The 24607-nt window shown below is 49.3% G+C and overlaps 1 protein-coding gene across 1 annotated transcript in view; it reads left to right on the forward strand.

The window, feature by feature from the left end:
• AHRR (aryl hydrocarbon receptor repressor) overlaps window positions 1-24607 on the forward strand; it is an 84558-nt gene that overhangs the window by 45093 nt on the left and 14858 nt on the right. The window contains exons 4-6 of the mRNA XM_063085991.1: window positions 15298-15387; window positions 23118-23247; window positions 24287-24423. Of these exons, the coding sequence (XP_062942061.1) occupies window positions 15298-15387; window positions 23118-23247; window positions 24287-24423 (357 nt within the window). The remainder of the gene's footprint in view (window positions 1-15297; window positions 15388-23117; window positions 23248-24286; window positions 24424-24607) is intronic.

Raw genomic sequence — 24607 nt, forward strand, 5'->3', positions numbered from 1 at the left:
TCCTGGAAGTTTCATTTCTGTTGCTGCAGGTCATCTCCTCTGCATATCCTTTTTATCTTCTGGCACTGCCACGTCTCTCCTCCTGCCTCGTGGCTTTTCTCTTAGGTCTGTCTGGTCGCCCTGTCCAGCAGGAGCGAGAGGTCCCAGCTTGCTGCTTAGTCTCCAGCCTTATCCCACACTCCAGACCCCCTTGTCTTGCTTTAACAGTAACACTTTCATGCGTGATATTGCCATTGATTTGTTTGTATCATTTGTCATTCTTATTTCGCTTTGCTAATATCTTTCCTTATCCCCTTAAATATATTTATTTAAAATTGTGCTTGCCCTAGTTTGCTGGTCTGTTCTGTTGCGGCTCCCGTGCGTGTCCCTGCAGGTGTCAGATCAGCTGCTGTGACTGGCCTGTGTCCTGGGTTGGCCCTGGTCTGCCTGGAGGCTCGGAAGGAAGGGGACAGCTGGGGCAGTTTTGCCTCCGTGGTGAGGGATTCCGCAGGGGAAGGCGCTGGGGGGTCATCCCCCAGCCTGGGGTTTGGCATGAGAAGAGGAGGAGGGGGTGAGTGCCTGAGGTGGTGGCTCGGCCATCAACAGCTTCCCGCACCTCCGGTCTTGCCCCCTGGACCCCAGCCCCAGGATCCTGCTGTCTCCCACCAGGCAGGGACGTCCCTCAGGATCCCTTGACTACCAGGGAAGGGGCAGGAGCAGCACACTGAAATGATTCCTTCTGCGTCCTCTGATTGCTGCTGGGGCTGCAGCCTCCAAACTCCTCCATGCCCCAACCCCAGACGGCCTCAGGGTCCCCACGGCCTTTCTTGGGACCTTGCATCAGATCCCCTGTGTCCATACTTAATTGAAAAAACGAAGCTGGTGCTGAATGAAGATAAAAGCAGCCCGGGGAGGTGCAGGCTCTGCTGGTGGGATTCAGTCTGTGGAGCACAGGCTGCAGCAGGGTCCTCAGATTAAGGTCATAAAAATCCTCTGGGGGCGGAGGGATGGGGGTGGCAGGTCACAAACAGGAAGATTTGCTGACTCACTGGCCCAGATGAGGGGAATTTCACCAGTTCTCTGAAACGGATGTGCCCCAACTCGGGGGCTGGACCGGGCGGCGGTCCTGACTCCAGCTGGCACCAGCCGTGGGGCTGCCTGGTCCCACTCTGCCCCGTGCTGCGTGGCACCCACAGGGCCTCACAGAAACAGCTGTGGGACAGCCTCGCACGCCTGGGAGCCCCGAGCTACTCAGCAGACAGTTCTGGAGTGGCTTCTGGAAAAGCCACCACAAATTCCCGAGACGTTCCTGGACCCAAAGTGTCCAGCACTTGAAATGGAACAGGTGGGGAGACTTTCTCCACCTTTAGGCTGTTGCTCTTCTACAGAAAGACCCAGAAATGCACCTTCCCAGTTGGGGCTTCACATGACAAAAAGTCACCGGCAGCCTCTCAAGCCCACGGGTTGGCCGTTGTGGCCAAGGTCTGTTGAGGGATGTCGTGTGACCTTTGGAAGAGGACTGAGCAGTTTGGGATGGGGCCAAAAGTCCCTAAATGGTCCTTGGTGCATGGATTAGGAGGCCACGGATCCCCTGGAAACTGAGGCCAGGAGGAGTAGACATAAGACCCCAGAGAACTCGGGACCAAAACTCGGGGTTGTCCAGGTGCAGAAAAGGCAACAGCACAAGTGGCCCGGGAGGGCAGAGCAGAGCCATCAGGGCGGGAGCGGACCTGGACACAGAGCCCTGGGCGCTGGGACGAGGGCTTGTCCTTTTGGCCAGGCCCCTCATGCCATCCACTCTGGACTTGGCTCCCTTGGGCTCAGTGACAGCACGGGGGCTGGCGGGGTTGGCAGAGTAGGGGATGGCAGGCTGGGGGAACATCCCACAGGCTCTTCTGTCTGACTTTTGAGGTGATGGGGGTGGATGATGAAGCCCTGCAGGCTGGAATCCCAGGGCAGGCTCCCGGGCATGGCTGGGGTCTGTGTTTTGGGGGGACCCTCCCCGGCACCCACCCGGCTGTCCTGGAGGGCTCGCTGACGTCCCGAGCCTGTGCCTGGCCATACCCAGGGCTCTCCGAGGAGCAGGCTGTGAAATCCACTAGGCTTCTCCACCCGGCCCGGTGTTTCCTGCTGCTTCTCAGCCTTTCTGCTCAGAGAAATCCACATTCGATCACCACTGGTTGTGACTGCTGGGTCTATTGTTCCAAAACTCCTTTGAAGTGGCTTTTCTTTCAGGGGTTCAACAGATATAAATAAATGTGTAAGTAAAGATTTCACCAGGGAGGGGCATTGCTGGCACTGGGCTGGCCTGTGAGTGAACATGGCCTGGCTCCCCAGCCCCCCAGGCCTGCCTCACTCTCCCCCATGTACCCCCACCCCACCTCTCGACCGGCCCACACACCCTGCAAGCTCAGAAAGGCGGGTGATCCCCGACAATACATAGGGCTTCCCAGGCCCACCTACAGCAGGGTCCCCCAGCCTGGGCCAGCCTGGCCATCATCCCGCCATACCAGGGAGGTTGTACCGTTTTGCTGTCCAGCAGCCTGCGTGCTGAGTCAGAGCGCATGGCTTCGCAGCCCCTGCCCACCCCCCCGAGAGGGCGGTTCAGGTGTTTAGGGCCAGGCCAGCCCTCTCTGGCTTTTAGACCCCCAGGACTGTCCTCCATTAACCCCCTGGCCATCCACCGCTAGCCCTTGGCCGTCCACCCTTGGCCCCTGACTGTCCACCGCTAGCCCTTGGCCGTCCACCCTTGGCCCCTGACTGTCCACCGCTAGCGCTTGGCCGTCCACCCTTGGCCCCTGACTGTCCACCGCTAGCCCTTGGCCATCCATCCTTGGCCCCTGACCATCCACCACTAGCCCTTGGCCGTCCACCCTTGGCCCCTGACTGTCCACTGCTAGCCCCAACTGACTGTCCACCTTTAGCCCCTGATCTTCCACCCTCGGTGCTCAGTGGTGGTCACTTGGCCCCTGGTCTGCTCTGGTCTCTGCCAGCTTGGACTTGTGTGTCCCAGGCCCTGCCCTTAAAGAGCTTGAGATCACTCGGGGGCCCCGGTAGGCAAGTTCTGCAGGGGCGAGGGGCCCAGCCCTGCACCTGGAGGGAGGACCCCGTGGAGGGAGCCCGTGCATGTGGGCCATGCCTCAGCCCCACGTGTGGGAAGTCAAATCTCGTTCACTCATTTACTTTTTAAACCTGCAGAACATTGGGAAACACAGCATGATTCAGTGAGTTAGGGAAGAGCTCGCGCCTGTGAGGACCTTCTGTGGCCACCGTGGGTGGTGCTGGATTCCCGGAGAGCAGGTAGACAACCCTCAGGGAGCCTCAGTGGAGGTGGGACCCTCAGTTGTTCTATCGCAGACTCCCCTCACACGTGGGGACGCCAGCGCTAGTCGGTGCTTGGGTTGGCCACCCCAGCAGCCACTAGGCTTCCATGCTCGGCCTCTCTGTCGCTTCCTCTCAGGTGGTCATGATGTTCTGTCAGGGGCTCCCATTCTGAGGCAGCTGGAAAAAAGTGGATCCTCCCTGGGCTGTCCTGGGTGCAGAGCCGCCACGTGCAGAGGAAAGGCCCAGAAGCTTGTCCAAGTACCTCCTGACCTGGAAGACTGTCGACGCTGAGGCTGCTGGGTCAGCCAGTCCAGGATAGCAGAGCCCAGCATTTCAGGGATTCGTGGGGTGCAGCCCCCCAGCTACCATGACCCCCGGCAGGGTGGCCTGGTTCTTCCAAACAGAGATCCAGTGTGTCCTGCAACATCAGCATTTGCTTATTGATTGTCTGTGACTGGACTTTTCATGGATAAGCTTCACACAAAGAGGAGTTTGCGTTCAGAAAGTAGATCTCGGTTTTTGAAAATTAAGCTTTGTTCTCTAAAAAAGTAATTTTGGCACTTCTGATACTAAATCGTGTGTTGAGCATGGAAGCTTGTGTTCTAATGATACTAATGACGGGTGTTGATCCTGCACTTGCTCTGTGGGACGGTGCTTGGTGCCTCAGCTCGGATAATCCTTAAGGCGGTCACTGCTGCCTGCCCATTTTTCAGATGAGGAAACCGAGGCCCAGAGAGGGTAATGAACTTGCCCAAGGTCACACAGCTGTAAAGTGAGCACTCAGTTGAAGCTTTCTGGCTAAAGTTTAAGTGCTGTGTGATGAGGGTGTTGAATGCCACCAGTGTTTGGGAAAGGGTGGCGTTCCAGAGGGGAGGACAGCACGTGTCTGACGGGCCCCTGTGCTCACGTTCCCTGTCCAGTTCTGGGCTCACTCCTGCCAGCCACGCGGAGGCTGGGAGGGCTTCGGGGGCTGCTGTGCGGTTCGCCCACCTGGAAAAGAAAGACCCGAGGTGGGCTCCTTCCTGGGCTGTGCTCCGTGAGCCAGGGAAGCGGGGGGCACCGGCCTGACAGCAGCGCGGGGCGGCGCCGGCTCTCCCGGGGCCAGGCCGCCTCTGCCCCCGCCCCTGTGGCCATCCACAGTCAACCGCCTGCCTCTTTCAAGAACTGCTTCAAGTGCTGTGGCTGCTTCGTGGAAGCAGCTGAAGGCCGAGTGTGCTGTTTGTGGGATCTATAAACAGCTCCCCAGGCAGGAACGCGCCTGCACGCACGCAAACCCCATGGCGCGGCCCGGCCCACTGATCCGGCTCCAGCAGGCCCCGCCAGCGGCCCCACGCCTGCCCGGTGCCCGCTCGCTCGCGTGACTGGCTCCGTGCTGTTGCCCTGTCACCGCGGCAACGGCTCTCAGGGGAGCGGAACGCTCCGACTTCCCTTTATTCCAGGGAGCAGCCCTGAGAGGGCTGCTTAGGGCTGTTCCTCTCTCCCTCTTTTTTTTTCCCTTCTGGCCTGACCTTGACAAAAATAATCTTTGAAGTACTTGCCGGCTGTTTTTTTCTGCCATGGGACTGGAGGAGATCAAGACATTTAAGTAGTTTGCCAGAGGGCCGCGGGTGGGTAGTGCCCGGCGGGGACCCTGCCCGCGTGGGCGCCGTTGTTCTCCCTCAAGTGGCAGGTGCAGCATTTCGTGACTCGCAGTAATTGAACATAGATGTGATTTTTTTCTCCCCTAAAATGTAGCCTTAACTTTAGAGCCAAATTATTTTTTCCACTTGGAAAAGTGATCTCATTTTCCATGTACCATGTTTAAAAAAACCCCAAACTCTTGTAGGATTAAAAAGAGAGTAGGAGAAAACAAACAAACATTTGTGATGCATATTTGAAAGATGGTCCCACGTGTGTAAAAGTATTTGGCGTGACGATTCTGGACCAGAAAGTCAGTCTGATATTGAATCCATATGACTCGGCAAACAGCATTTTATGGCATGTGTTTTTTTTTTTTTAATTTCTGCCTTATGAGTTAAAATTAAGGTTGTTTTGGGTTGTGACTAATCTCATAAAATCTTTTCTAAGAAGACTTTTTATACAGTCAAGACTTGAAAATTTCTTTCGTCTCTGAGCTATTCTTAGTAGGACACGATCAGCATGCAGCATCCGTGGAACTGGGAAAAGCTGTGGCTGGAAGCTGCAGGCACAGCCGCCGGGAAGGGCACGGTGGCGAGGACCAGCGGCTGTAGCCCTTCAGCGCGCCCTCGGGATGGAAGCGAGACCCCTCACTGCCACCGCTGCCCCGCACACGTGGGCGATTGGAGCCTGACTGCAGCTCCTTGGAGCTTTACCTGCACCACACGGCCCGATTGCCTTGAGTTCTCATATGATAATTTGCTGTGGCTGCATGGAGCAGCAGTCTCTGCAGGGTTGACGCCTCATTTTCTAAGAGCCTGTTGGTGTGTACCCCAGCATCACCCTCCATCTGCCTAAATCCCAGGGGAGAGAGGCTGCTGAGGCCTGAAGGAATTGCTAACTTGTGCCAGCCTGTAGGGCACTGGGGTTTGGGTCTCCCTGTTCTGGGACAGGGCCGCCAGCTCCTGACTGAGGTGTGAGCTGCCATGGGGGTTGTGGTCCTGCCCATCGTGTGCTGTGGGTGCCAGGTGCTGGGCTGGATTTCCCGGCTGTGCTGCCACGACATGGGAAGTGGGTGGAATTAGCCTGTTCTCCCTGCCTTGGCCCCCAAGCCCCTGACCTTCCATTGTTGCCGGCCTAGGGCCTCACCTGCCCCCGCCACGCCCAGACCCTGATGGGCACAGGGCACACAGGGATACAAGCATACTTTCAAACTCCCGGATATTCCACACCTGGATCAAACCAGGCAGGGCAAGAACTCAGGGATTTCCGAGGTGAAGCACTTGAAGCCAGCACACGTGGCAGTGGCTAGGAAATGCTGGTTGAGAGCTGTGTACCGTCTTTCCTTCTCAAAAGACTGCCGGGTCTGCGAGGCAGCAGAGTGCACATAGTAAGCTCTGAATCTTCTTCCATCCAGGGCAGGGATTTCAGGCAAGAGCAAAGTGTCCTTAAAATGAATTTTTATCTTTATCTTAGAGACCCTCCTTCTTGGAGATGGCCTGTCTTACCTGCACACCCAGTCCATAGCAGCATCATTCACCAAGCCAATGCAAGAGAGCATCCCAAATGTGTGCTATCACATGAACGGATAGGTGAAGTGTGGGGTCCATGCACCATGGGACACCATTCAGCCTTACAAAGGAAGGAATAACAAAAGCAAAATAGACAAAGGGGTCTACATCAGACTAGAAAGCTTCTGCACAGCAGAGGGCACAGCAGTGAAGAGACAACCTGCAGAATGGGAGAAAGTCTCTGCAAACCACCCATCTGATAATGGGTGAATATTCAAAATCTATGAGCAACTCAACTCAATAGCAAGGAAACAAACAACCTGACAGAAAAATGGGCAAAGGACCTGAACAGACATTTCTCAAAAGGAGACATACAAATGGCCAACACGTACATGAAGAAGTGCTCCACATCAGTAATCATCAGGGAAGTGCAAGCCGAAACCACACTGAGATAACACCTCGCCCCTGTTAGACTGGCTGCTGTCGAAAAGGTGTGAGAGAAGTGCGGGGGGACTTGTACACTGCTGCTGGGAACGTAAATTAGCGCAGACGTGGAAAGCAGTACGGAGTTCCTCAGAAAATTCAGACTGGAACTACCATATGATCCAGCAATCTCACTTCTGGGCATATATCAAAGGAAATGAAATAAGAATCTCAAAGAGATATCTTACTGCAGCATTATTCACAACAGCCAAAGTGTGGAAACAAGCTGTGCGCACCAGCAGACGACCAGATAAAGAAAATGTGGTGTGCGTGCATAGTGGAAAGCTGCTCGGCCGTAAAAAAGGGACTCCTGTCACCTGTGACAACATGGATGGGTCTGGAAGACACTTTGCTGAGTGAACTAAGACCGACACAGAAGGACGTGCTGCACGCCCTCACCTGTACGTGGGATCTACTGCAAGAGCCAGAAGTGGAGGGCAGAATGGTGGTCACCGGGGGACGGAGGAGGGGGAGAGGGACAAAAAAGCAAGGAAGGAAGGAAATCCTGCCACCTGCCACAACATGGATGAACCTTGAGGACATTATGCCAAGTGAAATAAGCTGGACACAAAAGGACAAGTGCTGCGTGGTCCAGCTCATGTGCGGTTCCTCGAGAAGGCCAGTCACAGAGACAGAAAGTCGAATTGTGGGTGCCGGGGGTGGGGGCGGGGGTGGGGGAGGCAGTGGGGGGTTCGGGTTCAATGGGGACAGTTTCAGTTTGGCCTTGTGAATGGAGTTCTGGAGATGGATAGCTTTCATACCACCAAATTATGCAATATAAAATGGTTAAGATGGGGAATTTTATATTATGTATCACAATTTTATAAACTCTTTTAAAAGTCAAAAATAAACTATCATTTTGTAATACGAGGGACACAGACTTTGGGCCTCAGAGGGTCCCACAAGTGCTGAAACTAAGGACACTTTGGAAAAATCCTCCAAGAAAAATTTCTCCAGGACGTGGAGGTTGGGTGAGAAGTTCTTATATCTTTAGGTAAAGCGTCCCTGAAGTGGCGCAGGAGGTGGTGAGAGGTTATTTTGCGCACTCGCCGATCTGCCTGTGCTGTTCCTCTTTGGGGCCTGAGAAGAGAGGAATCCGTTTGGGAAAGACCGTGGTGAGGTTTTCACACCCTCCGTGCGGATCTCTCTCAGGTCCTCGTGATTAATCCAGCCACTGGGAGGAAAAGAGCCATTTCCTGTCTGTGGATCATCATATGAAGTGAATTAGGTCTTTTGTTCAATGACCTAAACAAACAAATCCCAAATGTCCCATAGTTGTTTTCCCACAAGAAATACTGTACATCCAAGAATAGCCCTCGGGGCAGATCCAGGCGAGTCCACAAACTCGCGGTCGGCCTCGGGTGAGGTCCTGGCAGACACACTAGACTTCCCGTTCTCCGCTCAGAGATGTGTGTGTGGCACCCGCGCTCTTCCTGGAACCGCACAGCAGTTCGGGGTGCACATAGCACAGTTGGGTCAGTCCTCGACACGTCCTGATGGGCGCGGATGTTGCATGGGTCAATGCCCATTCTCTAAACTTGCTGGAGCTCAGGGCTGAGTGTTTGGTGATGGGCTTTGCCGTTAGATGGGGCCATTTCCAGACCATTTAGAGAAGCGGCCTCACTTGTCATCCATGAGACCAGCCATGGGTGTTGTCCACTGCTTTAGGACAGTGGTCCCTCCCCTCAGCCGAGCTGGAGGTGCTTTGTGAGACTTGGATTTCTTGCTCAGACAACTCCAAACAAAATTAAAATCCCATTGCGATGTCATCACTGTGTTTGCACGTCTGTGTCATAGAAGTTATCCAAAAGGCAAGGCAGAAAGGTCATGTGGGAGGGAGCAAGGCTACTCAAGGGTCACCTGGGGAGGTAGAGTGTAGCATCTGACCTGCAATCTTACCCCAGTGCCTGCAGACAGCTGGCTTCTCCTGGGCTCTTCACATCGGTTTTAACATCTGACTGCTTCCCTCATCAGCTGGTGAGTCGAATTAGATCTTTGAAAGAAACAAGTGTTCTTTCATATTTTCCTGAGTGCTGTGACTTTTCCTTTTTGAATTATATTTTAATGGCTGAAAACATATGGCTTCGCGACGGGGCAGGTTGTATGTTGGAGGCTGCAAGCCTGCATCCTTGTGTGTGTGGTTGTCCCTCCTGAGTCAGGCATGGTGTAGTGTCATCTTCAGGAAGAATTCACACCTCGGGTTTGAGCTGAACCCTGGTCAGATCTACCTTTCCCACAACCGGTAAGAAAAACACACATGTCTGAACACAAAAGTGGCATTCTACGTCCAACTGAGGAAGGCAGAAAATCTGCAACAAAATTAAGTGGGAAAAAAAAAAAAAGTAGGGAGAAAACAGAAAAGACAAGCCATTGCCTGGCAGAAGCACTTTGCAGCGGGGGCCAGTTCTGCAGGGCTGGCGGCTCAGGACCGGTGCGGGGCCCTGCCAGCCCCACTGTTCTGCCAGCCAGTTGCTTCACGTGCGGCCTCTTATCTGCATTTTGTGTGGGAACGTGAAGGGACGCAGGCCAGGGTGTCCCCCGTATCGGGAAGGAGAGCGTTCCTGAGCCCTGGCCTCTGGCCAGATTGTCCCAGGTGGGTGTGTGGAGATGTTTTTAAGTAAGCATGCTGTTACTCGCAACCAAATCGTCATGTGCTGGTGAGGAAATGTGGGGAGTCGTCTCAAAAAGGAGGGGAGCAGGTATCAGGTCCACTGTTTTTACAAGCAAATTTTAGGGAAACTTTAAGAAATGGAAAACACGGGAACTACTTAAGGCATTCCAGAGCACAGGAAACGCAGTAGCCACAGGTAGCCCAGGAATAAGGTGATTCTCCAGCGTCAGGAAATGGCCGTCCAATTAACTTACCAACCCAGTGTCCTGAAGGAGGAAAAAAGCATCTCGTGGAACATTATCCAGTTCTGGTTAAACAGACTAGCAAAAAGCAATAATAACAAAATCTCTGAATGTAGCACCATTTATTGAAAAGCCCTCTTTTGTCCCAGTGATTTGGATGACACCTTTTCATGTACCAAATTTCCATTTGTACGTGGATCTATTTCTGGACTTCCTATTCTAGTCCATTGATTTATGTTTGTTTATGCACCAGTACCAAGCTTTTAATTGTAGAGGCTTGATTGTATGCTCTGATATTGAATAAGACAATCCCCTTTTCTAGGTTTTTTTTTTTTGCTGTTTTTGTAGCTACAATTACATATTTATTTTCCATATTTAGTGTAAACTTTGTAGCTCCATAAAAAGTTTGATGCTGTATTTATTAGTATTACAATATTCTGATAAATTTGCTCAGGAAAAGTGGGCATCTTTATGATGCTGAGTCATCTTGTCCAGGATAAAGGGGTGTGTTTCCGTGTGGGTTCTTAGGGTTATTTGTAAGGGCTTTAGCTTCTTTGATGTTTTTGTAAATGGGGGTTTACCTACCATTATGTATTCTAATTTGCTTATTTTTCTAGTATATAAAGGTTGTTGGTAACTACATTAATTTCTTACTGAAGTTTTGAGTTATTTTATCATTGATTCTCCAGGGTTTCCCTGATATACTGTGATGCGATCTACAAACAGATAGTGTCCATCCATTTTTTGCATGATTTGTAGTATTGGTTGTTTTAACTGTGTGATCCTAGTATTCCGGACATGATCACTCTGCGGTTTGTCCGTCTGTTCTCCAACTGATGTGTGTCTGGGTTACTTCCAGCTTTTTTTTTTTTTAAAGATGACCGGTAAGGGGATCTTAACCCTTGACTTGGTGTTGTCAGCACCAAGTGAGCCAGCTTTTGACTATTATGAATGAGGTCGCTGTGAACATCCTGGTGCATGTGTGTTTGTGAACACGTCCATTTCACTTGGGTAAATACTGAGAGGGGATTTCTGGATCACGGGGCAAATGAGTGTTCACTTGTATGAGGAGCTGCTGAGGCTTCCGAATGGCCACAGCACTCCGTGTCCCTGCCAGTTGTGCTGCGTTCTCCCTGGCGTTCAGTGTGGCCAGTCTTTTGACTGTGACCATCCTAGTGTGTGTGTGAAATGGTGTCTTCATGTGGTTTTAATGTGCATGTCCCCTATGACTAATGATGTTTAGTGCATTTTCATGTGCATACTGGACGTTGCTCTATTTCCTTTTGTAACGTGTCTGTTCAAATGTTTTGCTTATTTTTAACAATTGAGTTTTGCCCATTTAAACAAATTGGGTTGTTTCTCTCTTTATTGCTGATTTGTAGAAGTTCTTCATATATTCTGGATAAAGTACTTTGTCAATGTGCTGTGAATACTTTTTCTTAGTCTGTCACTTGTCTTTTCCTTTTCTACTGGTGTCTTTTAATAAAACACAATTTATCAGGTTTTTTCTTTAAGGTTTAGTGTTTTTGTATGCTATCCAAATATGCCTCCCCCAAACTCATGAAGATATGTTCCTATGTTTTCTTGTAGAAGTTTTGCAGCTCTGGGTTTTACGTTGAGGTCTGTTTTATATCCCGAATTAATGTGTGTGTGGAATGAGACAGGAGTCTGGGTTCGGTTTTTCCATACAGGTAACCAGCTGTCCCAGCCACACTTAACACTTTTCTTTCTCCATTGGATTAACCTAGTCTCTGACTGAAGGTCAGTCTGTCTGTCCTTACACCAACACCACACTGTCGTGGTTACCATAGCTTTATAGCAAATCATGAAATTAGTATAAGTTCTATAATTTTGTTCTTCTTTAATGAGACTTCCTTAGCAAGGCTAGTCCTTTGCATCTCCATATAAATTTTTATTTTTTGTTATCTTTTAAAATAATGAATTAATTAAATTAATTAATTAATGTTTTTTGGTGGCTGGCCTGTATGGGGATCCAAACCATTGACCTTGGTGTTATAAAACCATTCTCTCACCAACTGAGCTGACTGGCCAGCCCTCCATATAAATTTTTACAATTAGCTTGTCTTATTCTACAAAAAGAAAAAAAAATGTTGTTATGATTGGGATTGCATTATACTCATATTTATAGATGAATTTAGGGAGACTGGACACTCTATACAGAGTCTTTTGACCAGCAACACTGTGTATTTCTTAATTTATTCAGGTCTTCTCTCAGCAGTGTTTCATAGTTTTTAACATACAGGTGTTACACATCTTTTATCAGATCTGTTCCTAGGTATTTTATGTTTTTTAATCCGGCCCTGGAGTTTTCTTTGTGGGAAGGTTTTGGTTAGAAATTCAGTTTGTTTAGTAGATATTAGGCTATTCAGATTTTCTAGTTCTTCTTATATCCCTTTTGTTAATTTGTGTATTGCAAGGAATTTGCTCATTCCATTTAAATTGTTTAATTTATTGAATATCATTCTTAATATTTCTGTGTTATCATTTTAATATTTGCAGTGTCTGTAATGATATGTCCTTTTGAACTCCTAATGTCAGTAATTTGTGTTTTTCTTGATGAGTCATGTTAGGGGTTTATCAACTTTATTACTGTTTTTAAAGTGCTGAATTTTGACTTTGTTGATTCTATTATTTGACTGTTCTGAACCGTTCTCGTTGACTTTTTGCTCTTATTTTTATTTTTCCTTCCTTCTACTGATATTGGGCTTAACTGGCTATTCTTTCTCTAGTTTCTTGAGGAGGGATTATGCACTTTTCTTTTGTGACAGTCGTTTTAAGCTCATTGGCGTCCAACACGGGCTCTCTGCTCCTGTGCCATCTGAAGGCTGTCGTGATGAGGACTTCGGTGTGCGTGGCTCTGCTGTCTGTGCTGTTCTCCAGCATTTCTCGGAACGTGTGCGGGTCTGGACATAGGTGGCCACCATTGTCCTAGGCTGCCTGGAAGTCTTCAATCCCAGTGTTTTAAAATAGGATAATTTAGAAATTGACATTCATGAACCCTAATAGAAAAATCAGCACATGACATGCACGGGCAGTTTACTAAAGAAATACAAGTGACCAATGAATGCATGAAATGCTCTTCAACCTCACTAGTGATCAAAGAAATGAAAACCGTAACTGTAAAATAATCTACCACTTATCAAATTGACAAAGAATTAAAAACAAAAAGGAACAAGTGCCCTGCGTGACAGAGACTTAAGGGAGGTGAGTGCCGTGGCAGACTGCGGACAGCCACGGCTTTGTGGAGGTGAATGTAGAGTCTCTGGATGTCGTCTGTGTTTATCTAAGACACACATTGAAATATTAATGAACATCTCCATCCAGGTGACTTAACCCCCTCACCTCCACCTTCTGCCCTGGCCGAGTGGAGACAGAACCGTCCTACCTCATGGGCGTGACATGAGGTCGAGTGAGGTGCTCCACTTAGAGTGCCCGATGCTTCTGGGGCCACTAGCATCAGCTGCCATTGTCATTACTGTGGTGGTGGTGGAGACAGGTAGACAGATAAGTACACAGATGGACAGATGACAGATATAGAGATGGATAGATAGATAATTGACAGATGAGAGATAGATGATAGATATGATGAATGGATGGACAGATAAATAGATAACAGGGCCAGCCCGTGGCTCAGGAGAGCGTGGAGCTGACAACACCAAGTCAAAGGTTAAAGTCCCCTTGCTGGTCATCTTTAAAAACAAAAAAGATAGATAACAGATAGATGGATGGCAGATGATGGATGGATGTATGGATGGATGGGTAGATGGTTGGATGGATGGATGGATGGATGGGTGGATGGATGGGTGGGTGGGCAGATGGGTAGATGGTTGGCTGGCTGTCTGGATGGATGGATGGGTGGATGGATGGATGGGTAGATGGTTGGATGGATGGATGGATGGGTGGGTGGATGGATGGATGGGTAGATGGTTGGATGGATGGATGGATGGATAGATGGATGGATGGATGGATGGATGGATGGATGGGTAGATGGTTGGATGGATGGATGGATGGATGGATGGATGGATGGATGGATGGATGGATGGGTGAGTGGATGGATAGATGGATGGATGGATGGATGGGTGAGTGGATGGATGGATGGATGGATGGATGGATGGATGGATGGATGGATGGATGGATGGATGGATAGATAGATGGATAGATGGATAGATGGATGGATGGATGGATGGGCGAGTGGATGGATGGGTGGATGGATAAATGGATGAGTGGATGGATGGATGGATGGATGAGTAGATAGATGATAGATATGATGAATGGATAGATAGATAGCAGATAGATAAAAGGTAGATGATAGATGGATAGATGCATGGATGGATGGATGGATGAGTGGATGGATGGATGGATGGATGGATGAGTGGATGGATGGATGGATGGATGGATAGATGGAGAGGACACTCACTGGCCATGTGATGTACTGGCTGTGGTCTCCTGTCTGTCTTCCCTGCTAATGGTTCTAGAAGCCACCGTGGGATGGGTCCTCCTTACCTTTCAAGTACAGGAAGACTTTAATTCAAGCACAGCACAGCCACATGCCTTACTTTTCTCCACACCTTTAAGTCCCACAGTAAATACAGATAAAACTGACATTTAATAATCATAAAAATATTGTGAACATACACTAATAAATTTAAAATCAAGATGAAATGGGTGCATTTCTAGAAAATATTTCAAGATGCCATAGTTGATGTAAGAAAAAACTAAAAATTTTACACTAACAACCATAAATAAATTGACATGGTACTAAAATCATCTTCACCCATCATCTCCCCAAAATGTGCCCAAAGTGGATGATCATCAAGGTGAGGTGAGCCAGACTTTGAGGGAATGCATCATCCCCACCTTAGATGTGCAGGTCAGAGAATGGAAGAGTAGGGGAGGAACCTGCACGTGGTGGTGGTCGTGTCACTCAACGCCAGACGGGTAGAGAAACTTCACACACAGTGAAGAAGTAAATAAGTGAAATTGATCGGTTCTGAGAACATATTAAAGGACATGATGAGATTGGGTTTACCCCATAAATGCAAGAATGACTTATCATCAGAAAACCTATCAATTAATAGACAAAAGAAAAATTATGTAATTATTTCAGTAGGTACAGAAAAGCACTTGATGGAGTTCAGTATTTCTCGTGATGAAAACTCCTGGAAAAACCAAAAACATTCCAAAATAGTGTACAGAAGAAGGTGCATGACGGGGAGAGTCCACGCAGAGCAAAGAAAAAGATTCCTGTGTCACGTACTGATGCATCTCATTATCTTGTCAAGGCGATGTTAATATTTTACAAAATGTCAATTTTACATTCATTAGAAAAAGGAGAACTCAAGTCCAACTTTCCATGTCACCTGCTAACTTGGGTCCTGTTACAAAGTGGTAATAAAAGTGGGCATTTCTGGAGGCTGTGAATAGGGACTACAAAGTGGGAAGAATGGTTGGAGATTTAAACATAAACAATGCTTGCACATTTTCATTTTGTTTTTTTGTTTTTTTCTAGTCTCTCAATGGCTTTGCTCTGGTCGTGAGTGCAGAAGGGATGATATTTTATGCCTCAGCAACGATCGTGGACTATCTGGGCTTCCATCAGGTAAATGTAGCAAAAATAGCCTTTCAGTCTGTTGAATGTTTAGCCGTTTTACCTTTCTAAACGTTTAAACTGTTCATAACATGAGCTTTTATCAGCATTGTCTAGGGGAGCATCTCTTCCAGTCCGGGGTTGGGGTTTGGATGGAGGCATGGTGATGTCGAGGGTGTTCCGAGTCTGGACAGAGTGTGACTGTGTGACTTGCACTGGCTGGGTGCAGCGTCCTCCCCAGGCTTCCCACACTGGTCAGTGCCAGGGCGGTACCAGGGCAGCGAACGTCCTCTCGCCAGCACCATCCCATTTGACAACTCCCTGCTCAATGTTTTAAACCTCAGATGCTTGGTACATTCAGAATATAGTTTGTTCCAGAAATGCCCTCACTAATGTGCAAATAATTCATCTGGAACGTTGGCCTAGGCCAGCCGAGGTTGGTTGATTCCAGACCTTGGGGCACAGAGCCTCTTCTAGCACCAGGACCCTGGTGGAATACATAGCCAAGAAACAGGCGTGGTGAAAGATCCCCTCCAAGGCCTAGAAAAGGGACAGGGAGGTTTTTTCCTCCTTGGCCTCTGAGAAGGAAAAAGAAGAAAGAATGGCAAATCCAAAGCTTGAGTTACAGAATCCAAATTCACTCTACTGCTTAGTGAGGGCTCCCCACATCTGGAAATTAAACCAGCTGTGGACTGGTGAAATCACTGCGCCACCAAAGGAGCAAAACTGGGACCCTTTGGATGTGCTTCACAAGCGACCCCCACAGAAATATCTCCCCTGAAGATGAGTTCACAATACAAAATTACAAACACACGTGGAAGCCACAGGCTGAGCAAGTCAGCAGACGGGATAATTGGAATCGGCCCTTCCCTGGAACAACTTGGGATAATGAAACAATCTGAAAGAAACTAGAAAATTAAAAAAAAAAAAAAAACTAAAGAAGCCATAGGAACAGGTAGATTTGATAAAGAACAAAGTAGAAATTTGGAGAATGAAGAATACTGTATCTTAGGGTTTGGTCTGGAGGCAGAAACTGCAGTGACTTGAACAGTTTAATATAGGAATTAACACAGGTTTAGTATAAAGAAGTATTAGCTAGTGACATGGAATTAGCAATGAATGGGTACTGAGAGCTGCAGACACAGGCATAGCGGCAGATGGGGTAGATCAGCTGCAGGGCTGAAGCTGGGCGCCCGAGAAGGAGCCTGTCTCAGGGACCATCCCCTACCCCTACCAAGGCTGAGAGCCAGAATCTCACTGGGAGGGTGTCTGTGGCCCCTGGGTGGTGGAAAAGTTCACTGAGATTCCCCGGCCAGGGCCAGTCAGCAGGAACTGTCATCTGGACGCTGGTGAGAGCCACAGGGGAGCTGCCCTTGGGGGATGCCCACCTTGGGTAGGGCCGGCAGCTGCCTTGGTGTGTGGCTGACACTGGGGGGTGCCGCAGGCCAGCTGAGTCCTGCAGGAGCAGGACGGTGGCCCCAGGAGAAGCCCCTCCTCTTGCAGTGCCCCATGCCTCTGCTGGCAGAGAGGGAGTGTTCCAGGAGCCAGGATCGACCAGGATCGGCCAGGACCGGCCAGGACCAGCCAGGACCAGGGAAAGGCAAATGCATAGAGAGCCATTAAAGATGAAGTCTCACTGGTCAGGCAGAAAACCAAGGGGTGCAGTGGGAGATCTGAGAATGGGGGTCCCTGCATTTTGTCAGAACATGTCTGCCTGAGGCCCCTGAGGCCAGTGTAGTGTTTTCTCTAAGTTCCATGAAAACTGTGACTTTGAACAGTTTTCCAGAATGAACTAACTGTTACATTAGCAGTGATTCTGGGAAGCACCTCCTTCTACACCCGCCTCTGAGATTAACTTCCTGCCTCCTGAGCCCAAGGCCCATCCCCCTGCAAACTACCAGGGCCGAGCAACTGCCAGGCCTTGTCCTGATGCAATTCCTCCCTGCCGCTGTCCTAAGAGATGGTGCTGTGGCCACCATCTGCACACTGGACACTCTACCCAGGGCAGCCTCTCCCCCAGGGCCCACTTCCAGATGCAGCCACCTGCAGGCCTGGGTCGGTCCCTGCAGCCACGTGGAGGTGTCTATTGCATGTTGTGAGAGTGAGCGTGTCTGGGGGCGAGATCTCCAGGCAGCTGCCCTGTCAGAGGCACGTAGGAGAGTCCGCCTCTCGGCTGCCACTGGGCGGTGTGGGTTGCTACGTGAGTGGGGCATGGAAGGGCCCCCTGCTCTCACGATGTGAGACCATGGGTATGCCAGCACCTTCCCTATTGTCTGCTGCTGGGCACTGCCCCTCTGCCAACGCACCCCCACTCTGAGAGCTGATGTGATGAGGACCTGGGAGGACACCAGCCGCTGGGGCTGGCCAGGCATTGCTGGGCAGGGTCCCTTCCTTTCCATGGCAGTCTCCTGATCTCGTATCCCACAGATCTCTTCTCCTGGGATACTTTGTTTATTCAAGGGAAGAGTAGATTAGCAGGTCTTTGCGTGGACTGATGACTCCCCACTGTGGGGTGCCATGTCCTGGCACACGCAGAGCTCGCAGGACATGGACAGGCACAAGGATGCGGTGCCGTAACACAATTTGACACCAAAACAGCACAGCCTTCAACTTGGTCTCCTTTGGTTGCGTGTGCAGAGTCTGCATCTAGGAAAGGTTGTTCAGTCTGCCTTTTACATGCTCAGAATTACTTTTGGTTCCAATCACTGTATCCTGAGTTGCCCCAGGAATTCTTCATACACACCCAGAGCCGTCTTCCCTCAGCCACAATGCAGGGTGTAGCTCTGGGCGCAGAGGCAGGTGTGCAGAGCAGCTTGTATTCCAGGTCCAAACCTGCTAATTGGATCTTTTGTTTTCTTGGAGCTTGGTTATTGTTCCTCAGCGTTAGCAGTAAGAAAAAAAAAAAGTTTTATCTTTATTATAAGGAAATTGTCTCCAAATGCCATGAAATTGGACATTGCCTCTAATTTATGCAAAATATTTCAAGAAAATCTGAGAATGGTTTTGTGCTCTTATGAGCTTCTTGTGCAAAATGCTTTGCAAAAAGACAGGAACCAATTGTTTCTTATCAGAGCCTGAGTGCACAGCCTCAGTGTCTTCAAATTCAGCAAGCTCAGGATGAATCAGTGGGTTTTAGATGTGTGCGTTAGGTACTGTTGACACTTATTGATTCAAGAAGTTGTCCATTCTCTCAAAGGTCACCAGATTGGGTAAGTTGTCCCTGGGTGAGCGAGAGCAGACTGGAACAGCTTGTCAACCAGAGCAGTTAATCCCATGGGCATGGTTAACAGATGTGTACACACTTTTGCACAAAAAAGGTAAAAACGATAACTGCTGGAATGAGCAATTTATTAAAATTGGGAACGCTTTTATTCTGAAATCCATAAATGATGATTTAAAACTAAAATAAAGACTGCCTTTACTTGGTAGAGCAGTGTTTCTTTTTGTGCTGTCTGAATATTTGTTATATTATTCTCTGCCTCCCGTTTATTTCTCTTGACATCACTTGGTAGGAATCAGACTCTAGGAGATTAGGAAAGACTTAGGGCAGGCAGATGCCACATTAATTATTAAAATGCAAAACTTTGTTTCCTCAACCTAAAAATTAGTCATATTTCATCCTGCCTTCAGATTTGTCTTAGTCAGAAACATTCTTTTCCAATTTTACCATGCTCTCCTCCAAGTGTATCTGTCTCCTGCCTTGGTTAAATGCAGATCCGCCTCTCCCATGTTAACTGCATTAACTAAAGTCTGTGGGAATGAGGATGGGGCCGGCAGGCTGCGGCTGCACAGAGAGGTTGTTGGGGGATCGCCACCTCCGAGGGCTCCGCAAAGCTTAGGGTCACCTACGAAAACTCATGAGAGAACAGAGTGTGAGTCATGGTGCCTGTTTATCCATTTACGATGAGAATTGAGACTGCCCAGTGCTCAGAGGTCAGCACAATCTTATCCTCTAATCAAAACCACAGAGAGGAAAATGCCTTCTACAGCAGGATTAAAAACCACCAAATTCCCAGGAATGAATCTAACAAATGCTATACAGTACCTCCACACGGAAAATATGAAACATTGTTTAAAGAAATGAAAGTTGATCCAGGTAAATTGAGAGATATACCATATTCATGAATTGGGGGACTAAATATTATAATTATAAAGATGTCAGTTTTCTCCAAATCAGGTTATAGAGTTAGCGAAATTACAATAAAAACTGAGCAACTTTTTGGTGGACATTGGCAAGCTAATTCTAAAACCTGTGTGACATGCAGAGGGCTGGGAGTATTCAAGGCCACCTGGAGGAAGAGGAAAAGAGGCAGCAGGAGGTAGTGATCATCAGGTGATTCACAACACCGGAGATGAGACTTTCTGTATAACTAAGTAGTTAGTGCAGGGTTGGTGCAAGGATAGACGGATAGACCCCTAAAACAGAACTGGAGTTCAGAAGCAGACATGTGTGTCTGGACATGGGGTTTATGATAAATGTAGCACTGCTGGGTTGTGGGTCTTTTCAATAAATGATGCTGAGTGAACCGGATCTATACAGGGAAAGAATGAATCTCAACTCCTACCTCACACCATACAGAGTAAATATCAGGTGGACGATGGAAGTCTCTAGAAGGTAACAGGGCAGAATTGGGAGATGTACAAGGAAAGATTTCTTAACGAGACAAAAGGCCCTACCCACAAGGAGAGGACTGATGAGTTGGACTGTGTTGGAGTCGGTTAGGGGAGTGGGAGGGCAGGAGCATGTCCCAAGAGGATTCACATCCAGACAGAGCAGGAGTACTCACCGTCCAGCAAGGAGCTCGTCAGAGTGGCATGGGAAGGAAACAAACAGGCAGCCTGCATGCACACCCACACACATGCATGCATACACACATGCACACACACATACTCATGCACATGCATGCACACACGCACACATGCACGTTGATGGAGTTTGGATGTGTTGTCCCCTCCAAAACTTATGGGGAAATTTGATCCCCAATGTGGCAGTGTTGGAAACTGATTGAGTCATGGGGGTGGATCCTTCATGAATGTATTAATGCTCTCCCTGGGGGAGGGGGGTAGTGAGTCAGTTCTCGCTCTATTATTTCCCACCAGAGCTGATTGTTTAAAGGACCCTGGCACCTCCTCTCTCTGCTCTCTTGCTTCCTCTTGCCATGTGATCTGCCTGTACCCGCCGGCTGCTGCCACTTTCCGCCATGAGTAGAAGCAGCGTGAGGCCCGTGCCAGATGCAGCTGTCCCAGAATCGTAAACCAAATAAACCTCTTTTCCTTATAAATTACCCAGTCTCAGGTATTTCTGTTATAGCAACACAAATGGACTAATACACATGTACACACCCACATATGCATGAACACACGCACGCACATGCACGCATACATGCACACATGCACACTCATCTAAAGACCAATAAGTGTATGAGAAGATGCTCATTCCTATCAGTCTTTATGACATGCAAATTAAACCCATGAGAAACCACTGCAGATCCACCACAGTGGCTGAAATGGAAAAGCCTGGAAACGCCAGATGTTGGCAGGAGTGTCAAGCGACTAGAGATTTCGTGCAGTGCCACAGCGGGAGTGTGCTTTGCACCATCACTTTGGAAAGCTGGTGTTCACTGCTAAAGCTAAACCTCTGCCTGTCCTGTGATGCAGTGATTCCACTCCTGGTGTGTGCCTGGCAGAAATGCCCTCAAGACGCAGCAGTGTTGTCTGCAGTGGGCCCAAATGGGAAACGAACCAAAGGGCGTTAGCAGTGCAGTGGGTCGGTCTGCTGTGGCATGTTGGTGTAGCAGGACACAGTAAGCAGTGAGCGAGAAAAGCCACCACCACGTGGACAGGTGAACTCAGGACAGCCATGCCGGGAAGAAGAGGCAGACATTCAGAGCAGACCCGGCAAAACCAGCCCGCAGGGTGGGAGTGGCTCAGGACTCCGTGCGGGGCAGAGGGGCTTCTGAGATACCATCCTTGATCTGGGTGTTCTCCTTAGATAACTCACCAAGCTGAGTATTTCTGGTTTGGGCGCTTTCCATTGTGTATGTTATACTTCAATCAAAAGTCTCTCAGGAAAGCACCCCTGGGGGAAGCACGCCATGATCCTAGAGCCGCCACGTGAGGTGGGACCCATCAGGGCATGAGCTGGAGGCGGGCCTGGCATGTCCACTTCCACCCTGGGTAGGTCTCTGCCCACTGGTCCCACGTTCACCTGCAGAGCCCCTGAGTCAGCTCTGACCAAGGACGGTAGCCACTTACCTTCTCTCTGCCCCCTTCTCTGGGCTCGCTAGACGGTGGGGTGCACAGGTGATTACAGTCCAACTCTTTGTCATGACCACGCTCCCTTCCTGCCTCCCTGAGGTTGTATCTCATTTGATGTTCAGGGGATCCCAGCAAGTCTTAGTCACAAAGTTACAGGCGTCAATAAGGATTACTTGAGAATATGGTGAATCTCATCCATTGTGGGCGAGTTTACTAGTTGCATTCTTAAAAAAATACCTTATTTCTTTTTTTAGAATTAATTTTTATTGAAACATTGATTGTACATATTTATGGCATACAGAGTTATATTGCAGTATACATATACAATGTGTGACCATCTAATCAGGGTAATTAGCATTTTCATCATTGCAAAACTTAATCATGTCTTCGTGATGGGAACATTTGATTTCCTCTCATCGTTTGACAGAAAGAAATACTGTATGTTCTCACTCATATGTGGGAGCTGGAAAACCAAAACAAAACAACTCAATAAGCTGAACTGTTAAAAGGAGAGCAGAACTTTGGTCACTAGAGGCGAGAAAGCAGAGGGGACAGGGAGAAAAGAAAGAGGTGGGTTGAGGGACAGGAAATTACAGCTAGATGGGAAAAACAAGTCCTCTTGGTGTACAGTCGCCCCAGGAATCTAGTTAACAGTGATTTACTGCACGGTAACCTTATTTCAAGGTCTTGATCCTTAAGGAGCTTTTCCTCCATTTATGAAGAATCATGTTATTATAATGATCCAGTTCAGAAATGATTAAAATTCAGAAACAGGCCTGTTCTGAAAAGAGCTCAGCTCTACAGGGATCACCAACAGTTCCTGGGGGGCTAACAACTTGGGACACTGACAGGCCAGTCACGAGAAGGCAGAGGGCCAGGCCTCTGTGGTTTGTGGGCACACTCTGAGAGCCCCAGGTGAGTCCCAGCTGGCCAGTCTTCACAGCCCGCGGTTTTGGCCTCTGTCCACTAGACATGGGCCCAGGGCCAGCCACTAAGTCAAAGCCCAGATTTGCTGCCAAGCAGGTGGGAGGAGAGGACCAGAGAGAGGCACGTGAACTGGTGGGTCCTCATGGCATCATGGAATAGGGCCTCAGTCGAGGCCTGGGTTCCAGGAAGAAGGAAATCACTGGTCATGAGACACAACAGGATCGGAATCTGAGTCTCAGAGAATCAAAGTCGGTTTAGGAAAGTAGATATCTTGGCCCCAAAGTGTCATGACCCAGAAGATGTCTGCCCCCGAGGGCTGGCACATGGCACTAGTGGGTGGGCAGGTCAGGGGTTGGGGGAGGCCACCAGAGTGCACCTGACTTTGCAGCCGGCACATCCTTATGGAGAGGGGTCCTGGCTTTTCCATGGGACTTTGTCTTCATGGATGTGACTTCCTTTCGACAGGTGGACGTGGAAACTTTTTTGATTAATTACTGGAATAAAGAGTGCAAATTCATTTAGGGTGAGGCTAAAATAACATTGCTGTGATATTTCAGACGGACGTCATGCACCAAAACATTTATGACTATATCCACGTGGACGACCGCCGGGACTTCTGCAGGCAGCTGCACTGGGCCATGGACCCGCCCCTGGCGGTGTGTGGGCAGCCCCCCCGCTCCGAGACAGGTGGGTCCTGGGGTCCAGGTGGGTCAGCCAGAACCCAGGATACTTCAAGTGAACATGTGGGTGCCCGAGAGAAACTGCTTCCTTCTCCTTTGCTTTGCACACTAAATTTAGTATTTCCCCTTTCTTCAGAGACCTCTGCCGTTTTCCTGCACAGAGGCCCCTCCCTGCCCCTTGCCGTGCTCCGCTGGCCGGCTCCACTGACTCCCGTGTGACTCTGGGTGCGTTTGCTCCTGGTTACTCTTCTGTGCTCTGCGGGGCCCGAGTCTGCCTTGACTCTATCTGCCTCACCAGGAGCCAGGCTGCTTGTCTCTCTTTCCCAGACTCCCTCACGTCTGCCAGGAAATGTCTTTGGCCCACATTAGATTTATCTGCAAAAAGCTCTGGAAAGACAGTTGCCTATTCAGAGTTGGTTGCCCCTTTGGGCACAAGATCCTCCTGTAAACTGGCTCACCCCCCACCAAATCTGTGGCTCCTGACCAAGAAGAGGAGCTTGGCAGGCGTTGAACTCCTCAATGGGCAGCAGGAGACAGTGGGCTCACAAGGGCAGGTGCACCCAGGGTCACATGCAGAGGACCATTCCCTGGTTCTCTCACACGTATCCAGAGACATTTTCAATAATTCAAAGAAAAGTTTTCACACAACCTCACACAACAGCATGATTTACCTTATAACAATGAATGCAGAAAGCAAACCCCAGGTGCCCACACACAATGCCATTTTATAAAGCTCCAAGCAAATTCAAAACTTGATCTATAGTGAACATGCATAGTGAAGAAATGTTTGTGAAGGCAAGGGACGATGAAGGTGAAACCCATCAGAGCAGCTGTCTCTATGGTGACAGCAGGGGATGAGAGGGAAGAGTGAAGGGAGATTTAAGTTGCGTGATTTTGTATTCGCCAGAGGGGTGTGTTTGTTACACACTTGGAGCTTGCTGTTACATGTACAGCCTGTGCTTCTTGGAGTATATTTATGGCTTCTCTCTTGGTCACTGTCTCCCCGGCCTCACCACCACGTTCCTTTGCTGGGCCATCCTGGACAGGAGATGACGCCGTCCTGGGGAGGCTGCTCAGGGCCCAGGAAGGGGGTGCAGGCTCACCCACCGAGTACTCAGCCTTCCTGACACGCTGCTTCGTCTGCCGTGTGCGCTGCCTGCTAGACAGTACCTCGGGCTTTCTGGTGAGTGAGTACATCACAGCCTCAGGCCACGCAGCAGCTGCTCCCCAGCCTCTGGGGGTACATCCTGCTCTGGTACAGGAGGAAATGGAGGGAGAAGAGAGGGCGGGAGGGGTGAACCCGGCTGTGTCCCCTTTGGTGGAGGGGGTGAGGGCCACACGTGCAGGCCGAGAGCGAGCGAGCGGGA

Source organism: Cynocephalus volans, chromosome 2 (genome assembly GCF_027409185.1).
Source record: "Cynocephalus volans isolate mCynVol1 chromosome 2, mCynVol1.pri, whole genome shotgun sequence".
Lineage (NCBI taxonomy): Eukaryota > Metazoa > Chordata > Mammalia > Dermoptera > Cynocephalidae > Cynocephalus > Cynocephalus volans.